The sequence below is a fragment of the Gavialis gangeticus genome, unplaced genomic scaffold, assembly GCF_001723915.1.
Source record: "Gavialis gangeticus isolate Ggan-Ray unplaced genomic scaffold, GavGan_comp1, whole genome shotgun sequence".
In the NCBI taxonomy this organism is placed as follows: domain Eukaryota; kingdom Metazoa; phylum Chordata; order Crocodylia; family Gavialidae; genus Gavialis; species Gavialis gangeticus.
In genome coordinates this window covers 27,086,500-27,094,524 of record NW_017728994.1, presented here as the reverse complement: position 1 = coordinate 27,094,524, position 8,025 = coordinate 27,086,500, and the positions used below count along the sequence as shown (strand labels likewise).

The 8,025-nt window shown below is 43.9% G+C and overlaps 1 protein-coding gene across 2 annotated transcripts in view; it reads left to right on the top strand.

The window, feature by feature from the left end:
- Positions 1 to 8,025, top strand: part of ANXA7 (annexin A7) — a 41,698-nt gene that overhangs the window by 31,575 nt on the left and 2,098 nt on the right. For both annotated transcript variants that reach the window (XM_019502444.1, XM_019502443.1), the window contains exons 8-11: positions 1,707 to 1,820; positions 3,692 to 3,862; positions 4,156 to 4,326; positions 4,493 to 4,568. In XM_019502444.1, coding sequence (XP_019357989.1) covers positions 1,707 to 1,820; positions 3,692 to 3,862; positions 4,156 to 4,326; positions 4,493 to 4,568 — 532 coding nt within the window. The remainder of the gene's footprint in view (positions 1 to 1,706; positions 1,821 to 3,691; positions 3,863 to 4,155; positions 4,327 to 4,492; positions 4,569 to 8,025) is intronic.

The following is an 8,025-nucleotide window of genomic DNA, read 5'->3' as shown; positions in this document are numbered from 1 at the left end:
GGATCAAGTATGAGATTCTATCATGCCATTAAGTGAACACTGTATGAAGCCATGTTGTCTGCATTTGTTTTTTAGTCCCAGGCAGAACGTACCTGACTTCTGTATTGTTTTTAAAGGTATTGCATATAGTTACCTATGTTCTTGCTCTGTCAGTAGCTCCAGGTGAATACCTCTGACCGATGATAGGACTTCTTCAAGCAGTCATGACCGAACAACAATAGCTTCCTATATTTTTATAAATCTTTTAAAGGGCAGAAAATACTCCAGTTCAAACTACTCTTAAATGGGAGTGATCACAAATCCCTGCAGATAATTAAAACCACTCTGTATTTTAATCCTAATTGGGGAAAAGATCTGAAAATAATAGGGAAAAATACAACAAAAGTCTATGCAAAATATATCATGAAAACTATTGAAATGCAGCTAGGATGGGCTGGTGCCTTTTCTAAATTCCTTAGGCCAAGTTATTGCTGAAGTAAGTCTTGCTCCAAGTAAGAATTTCAGGAGCTGTTTGTGGACAGTCTGCTAAAGGTGGTGTTAATGCAGAGCTGCAGTTCTGGTTTAATTACAGTGATTGTTTCAGGTAAAATGCCTAAGCTGTCATTGGAGACCAGAACTCAGGTCTTTCCCCTCTCAGTTGTATGGCCCAGTAGGCCATACTCATGCTCCTTTTTTACTCACTGCTGTGAATCTTGCATTCTTAGCACCAACATAGCTTTAACAAGATAGGTGGAAAGTAGTCATACTCAGGCTAGCCTACAGTTTGGTTGTTAGGATACTGTATGGGGCAGGAGGTTTGGATTCAGTTCTCTCAGCACGAGGGGGTTCAAACACACATCTCCCATTCTGTTGGCCAGTGCTCTAACTACTAGGCTAACAAAGTGGGGGCACCCTACCTTCTGCTCTCTTAGCCATGTTGTAAAAGAAAATGGCTGCAGCTGAATTTTGAGGGGTACAATCCTGTTAAGTATGAGAACACTTCCTGAAACTGGGCCTCTGAAGGATTTCAGTGGAAGGGTGGATTTGTAGGGACTTGTATTGCAGTTTTGGACAGAATCACCTCAACTCTACCTTTTAGTGAATTCTAATTGCAGGGAGTGCTGATTATAATCCTAACAATACAACTAAATTGGCCAAAAATAGAACTGCTAATCCATCCTCATTTTGCATTTGGTGGGGGAAAAGTTTGTACCTGAATTCTGGATCCAGAATTTCAAAAGAACAGCTGATGTCACAATCCTGTCACAAAATCAGCTCCTTTCATAAGACTTCTGCCATTCTGGGCTGAAATTCTGCAAACTCTGACGGTGCCTATCTCCATGCTCTGACACATTCTGATTAGAATGCACTGGGGCAGACTCTATTAATCGAGTCTGTTGGAGCATTCCAATTAGGATGTTGTAGCATCTTGTGCATTCAGTGTGCTGCGTTTCAAAATGGCTGTGGGGGCGCTTTAATGAAAGCTCATTGAATGGGATCTTAAATTCTTGAGCTGCTGCAGTGTTTTAATTCAAGCAGCTCTGGAAAACTGCTCGTTAAAATGTACCCGCCCCCCCGGAGCGTGTATAAAGGCACCCTAACAGTATAAAAGCTGCAATTGTTTTAATACTAACCCATACCAATGCCCATGGTAATCTGGACCTCTGACCTTTTTCACATTACACCTTTGTATTTGTAACCTCATCCTTATTTTTGTAATTGGACAGGATTTAATTAAAGACCTGAAATCTGAACTAAGTGGAAACGTGGAAGAATTGATTTTAGCTTTGTTCATGCCGAGTACATATTATGATGCCTGGAGTTTATATCATGCAATGAAGGTACAGTTTTATCATAAATAACTTATTTTCAATTACAGCAAAAACTTTGTTATCTGGCACCCATGGGGAATTGGGGTGCTGGATAACAAAACATGCCAGTTACCTGAAAGGCTGCCTCTCCTGCCATGTCCAGTGCACCACTACCCCTCCTGCCGTGTTGCCGCCCCTTCTGCTGCAAGGGACAGGGAGGAGGCCAGAAGAGAAAAGGGAAAAGAACTGTTATTGTGGGGGCTTGGTAGCACAGGCTGCTTTGCCCTGGGCCATAGGGGCTCGGTGAAACCAGAAGTGCCATGGTGGACACTTCCAGTTTCACCTTTACTTTACAAGCTGGTTAATATAGAATGCTGGCTTGTAAAGTGCCAGATAACGTGGCTTTTACTGTAGATCCTGTGTTATGTGACAAAGTTATTAAAACTGCAGAACTACCTTACTATGCCCTTTAACTGATTTCTAGTGTGCCAATATCAACAACTGAAGGTTTACCTCTCTTATGAACAAAGCCAAAAGGAAAAAAAAAAAAGGTGGCGGAACTTGAGAATGTGGTTTCCAGAGTTTTTGGAAACTTTTTCTAAAACATCCAAACTCTTAATGGGATGGTTTCTTTAGAAACCTTAAAGTGAGTTAGGCCTGCGAAAACCAAGCAAATCTAAAGTAGCTGCAGAATTTCCATGTGATGGTAATTAAAGCTGAGTCAAGGCAACTTAAATTTTATCACAGGGAGTCAGCTGTCACCCTTTTATTCCTTTTGGATTATTTCTCTTGCCAACACTTCTTTACTAAAACTTCTTGACATAATAGGGAAATTAAAAGATGGACTGCACTGAAAACTGCATCCAGTTTGCTTAACTTTCTGAAAATTGAAAGTCTAAACTCTCTTGCCTAGAATACTGAGAAATTAATGTTATTTTCATTTGTTTGCATGTAATATTTTAAGCCTTTTTCAGGCAATGGCCATGTTTTTGACATCATAAAAATAAATCATGACTGGTGCTAAAGAATGACTGTTACAAATGATTTTTTTCTTTATAATCACAAGATACATATTAGATTGAGTCATAATTATTTTAATGTGAATAAAACTACAATACTAAACATACTAAAACTAGGGGTTTTAGTATGGGTTACTTATGGGTATCATTTTTTCTTGACTGACTTCCCAGAGATGTAATAATGATCTGCATATTTGCATTGCATTTTGTATAATTGCTCAAGTGATACGTGAGGTAGACTGTTTGAGAAATTCCATTTCGACTCAAGCGAGCTGGTTGCAACAGTTAGAATAAGGGTTTGTATGCTGATACCATTACTCCTATCCTTAAAGTTCCTGGCTTATTTGTACGGTAGGTAGCACATTATGGACACTATCTTCACTCACGTAGGCCAACTGAGTACACAGTAGGGGGCAGAAACAATCATATACCCAATGTCTAAGATTGAATGGTAACATCACTTGTATGTTTATAAATAAAAAGATAAAAATCGAGACCCATGCATAGTTTCCATGGCAGCCTTTTTAAGCCTTTACCTTGCTCTTGAGCGCACATAAGAAGGGAAAGGTCAGTTCAGATATTTTCTCTCCCTTTAAGTCTTTCAAGTTGCCCACCATTGGTACTCTTACTTCATTGTCATTCATGTGCTGCTCTTTGAGAAACTCCTGACTCAGCAGTTTTTTTCTAAAAAAAAAGAAAAAAAAGATTCAATTTAAAATGATGAGACTAGAGGATTTAGAGCTTTCAGAAGACAGAGACAGACTGCACTAGAGTAACTTCAGAATATGGTATAAATTTGGCTAGCTGTCGGGTATGTTCATAACTACACAAACTGGTAAATGGTTCTTCTGGTGCAGTGATACGCTCTTTCTTTGCCTCTAGGGAGCAGGCACTCAGGAGAGAGTGCTGATTGAGATCCTCTGTACAAGAACAAACCAGGAAATTCGAGACATAGTCAGGTGCTACAAAACAGAATTTGGAAGAGACATCGAGAAGGATATCAGAGCAGACACCTCAGGACACTTTGAACGACTGCTTATCTCTATGTGCCAGGTAAGCCATGTGGAAAGGAGTAAGGACTTATGGACTTCTGTGCCTTTAGGACAGAATAAAATCTGGGGGTGCAGTCTTTGCTCCAGACCTCACTTGTTTATGTAGGCCAGCAAAGTATGACTGAGAGCAGATGTGTGTGTGCTTCTCTAACCAGTCAGCTTTGCTCAGAAACTAGCAGAGCTCTAACGGTTGTTCAGCTGCAGAATGTAAGGCCTTCTCTTTGAAAACCTTGCTGTGCTGTGATCCACTGCAGGCACATCATTTGATTCCACACTTAATGTCTTCATCTGCAGGGTAACAGGGATGAGAATCAAAATGTGGACTACCAAAAAGCTCAAGAGGATGCTCAACGTCTTTACCAAGCTGGTGAAGGGAAACTTGGGACTGATGAGTCTTGCTTCAACATGGTTCTAGCAACTAGAAGCTTTCCCCAAATGAAAGCTACAGCTGAAGTATATGCTAAGGTAGAAGCTCTTCAATTAAAGATTCTGAATCAAATTCAGCCCTGAGGTAAAAATGGGCAAAACTTCACTCACAACAAATGGATTTGGTCCACATTTGTCAGGGTTGAATTTGCTCCATTCCCACAACACATGTAAAAGATTAAACCCCTTTACCTTTTCTTTGCAGATTGCTAATCGTGATTTGTTAAGCAGCATTGACCGGGAGTTTTCTGGAAATGTAGAATGTGGTCTGAAGGCTATCTGTAAGTCATATATATTTTTTGAAGGGATTAATGGCTAACTTACCTAGCTCTGACTCAAAGATGAACTTTCATGATTTCAATGAAGTAGATCGAGGTCGGCAACCCCTGGCACGCATGCCGAGCATGGCATGTGAGGCCATTTTGCTTGGCGCACGGCGGCCAGCTGGCTCCGGGCACCTACTGCCAGTGACGGAGCCTGGTCTGCTTTGAGCAGGCCTTGCAGCGTCCCAGCTGCCTGCTGGAAGCAGCCGGGGTGGCTGTAGCCGGGAGTCTCCAAACAGCTGTGCAGGGCTCTGGCACCAGCTCCGCACTGGCGTGTGCAGGCATGCCTCAGAGTGGGCAGTGGGGGCAGGGCCTGAGGCAGCGCAGCCCCGGTCTCTCCCCCGCTCCCAGCACGGGGGTGATGAGCCTGACGCAGCTGTTTGTAGCCAGCCTGGGAGCGGGCAGGCTACAAACAGCTGCATCGGGCTCATCACCTCCGTGCCGGGAGCGGGGGAGAGACCAGGGCTGCGCTGCCTCAGGCCCCACCACGACGCACCGATGCGGAGCTGGTGCCAGAGCCCGGCACAGCTGTTTGGAGACTCCTGGCTGCAGCCGCCCCGGCTCTGGGGAGCTGCTTCCAGCAGGCAGCTGGGACGCTGCAAGGCCTGCTTGGGGCAGCCCAGGCTCCAGCAGCTACCCAGAGCTGGGGTAGCTGCTGGCAGCCACAAATTCTGAACTGTGGGGCAGGGGCTTTGGGTGGGGGGCAAGGGGCACAAGCAAGGCATCCTACCATGTACCTCTTGTCCTCGTTTTATTTTTCTGCCATGCCAGCACTCTAGCACCTTCCGAGGTAAGCATTTTGGTGTTTTTTGGCACTCCGGCCAAAAAATGTTGCCTGTCCCTGAAGTAGATGCTGATCTTCTCCAAATTAAATGTAGCTAAGTTATACTGATAAATCAGTTGCATTGAATTAAATCAATTTAATGACATTTCATAAGGAGAATTCAGAGTCCTTCACTTGGGGCAGGACAAAGCACATGCACAAATACAGACTGAGGAGGCTGCAGTACTGCAGAGGAGGGCCTGGGAGGGAGGAAGGGGTAGGGAGGCACAGTGGCTGAATGTCAGCCAACAGCATGCACTTGTGAAAAAGGCTAACAGCATAGTGGGTTCTGTTAATACGAGGTTAATTTGCAAATCAAGGGAAGTGATTATCCCACTCCATTCACCACTGGTGAGGCCTCACCTGGAATACTATGTTCAGTTTTGCGTGCCACACTTCATAGTTGTTCGGGTCAGAAGGGACCTCAGTAGATCATTGAGTCTGACCCCCTGCCCTGAGCATTAAAGAATGGTGGGGTCAGATGACCCCAGCCAGGTGCTTGTCCAGTTTCTTCCTAAAGACCCCCCAAGGTAGGGGAGAGCACCACCTCCCTTGGAAGCCCATTCCAGATTCTGGCAATCCTTACTATAAAGAAGTTCTTCCTGATGTCCAACCTAACTCTGTTCTCTGTCAGTTTGTGGCTGTTGTTCCTGGTTATTCGAAGGGGTGTCATATTAAACAGAGCATCTCCAATTTCTTGCTGTCCCTCCTCCCCCTCATGGATTTGTAGCTGGCTACAAGATCCCTTCTCAGCCTTCCCTTGCAGAGGCTGAAGAGATCCAGGTCCCTCAATTTCTCCTTGTAGGGCTTTGCCTGCAGGCCCCTAACCATATGAGTGGCCCTCCTCTTGAATCCTCTCCATGTTGTCCACATCCTTCTTGAAGTGCAGCGCTCAGAACTGGACACAGTACTCCAACTGTGGCCTGACCAGTGCCGCATAGGAGGGGAAGTATCCCTGGACCTTTGTGATGCACCTGCAAATGCATGATAAAATGTAGTTAGCTTTATTGATTACTGTGTCACATTGACAGCTCATATTCATTTTGGCATCAGTTGTGACTCCAAGATCCCTTTCTGCTGCTGTACTGCTGAGAAGGTCATCCCCTAGCCTATAGGTTGTGTTGGTGATTCCTTCCCCCTAGATGCAGTACTTTGCACTTGTCTTTGTTGAACTGCATCCTGTTGTGTTCTGCCCACTTTTCCAACCTGTCCAGATTTGACTGGATTTGACCCCTTCCCACTAGTGTGTTAACTTCACCCCATAATTTTGTGTCATCTGCAAATTTGGACAGAGTGCACTCCACACCCTCATCCAAGTCACTGATGAAGACATTGAATAGCTCAGATCCAAGGACAGCCTTGGGGACCCCACTGCCCACATCTTTCCAGGTCAAAAAAAGATGATAAAATTATTATCTGGCTGTAGAGGCCAGGTCTAGAAGCAAACATGTCAAATTGCAGCTGGGGAAATTTAGGCTGGCAATTAGTATGAACTGCCTCATTATGAGGACAGTTAAGTATTGGAACAGGCTACCTAGACAAATTCTGGCATCTCTATCCTTGGATGTTTTTTAGAGCAAGTTAGACATTGGGATGGTTTAGTCAGGGATGATCTTGCCTTGAGTAGGAGGTTGAACTAGATCAGTGGTTCTCAGCCTTTCTTGTACCAGGACCTGTTTTAAACATCCGTGGCTAGTCCCCAACCCAGTGCTCCTCACTGCTGACCTGTTTGCCCCCAGTGTGTGGAGCAGGGGGTGGGTGCGTAGGGGAGGGAAGGCCCCAAGCAGCCCGTTGCAGGCTGCAACTCTGCCAGCCTGCAAGAGAAAAGATTTAAAGTTTGTTCATGACCTTTTCATATAGTTTTGTGACCCAGTCTTGGGTTATAACCTATGGATTGAGAAATACTGGATTAGACGATCTCTTGAGCTCCCTTCTAGCCCTATTCTGATTCTGTGGTGTAATCATTTCCAGTCTTTTCTTCTGAATTAAATCTCACTCATGTCTGTACATTCTAGCTACTAAGCATCCACACCTATTTAAAAGGAAGGTGGAGGATTTAGAGCATTCAGTAATAAAAGAAGTTAGCAAGCTCCAGCATAAGAAGGATTAGCAAGATAGAGGTTTTCTCCAATGTACTGTACAATGGTGGCTGGAAAAATCAAGCTTAAAGTAATGTCCATAAGAAAAAATGAATATACGCTAAAAATAATCATTTAAGAATCACAACTTCTATGAAATAGTGCAGTAAAAAAAATGAATCTTTTATAAGATGGGGGTTCCTGTAGTATTAGAAGCTCCCTAAACTCTGCTGTTACTGTTAGTCAACAGATCCCTTTACCTTTTCCCAGTATATTAGAACTTTAATCCTGAAAGATGCCATTGCTGATTGTGCAGTTTAGAGCTCTGCTAGGTATGGATTCCACTGAAGCACTGCAGAAAAATCAATGCTTGTCCCAGGGAAGTCAGCAATGAAAAAGAACTCTCATGGAAAGGTGCAACTGAACACAGATAATTTAAACCTGCCACCCAGTGCCCATGAAATGTGCACTTACAATGATGGAATTCTAGCTATAGAGCTACAAGAGAGAGGTT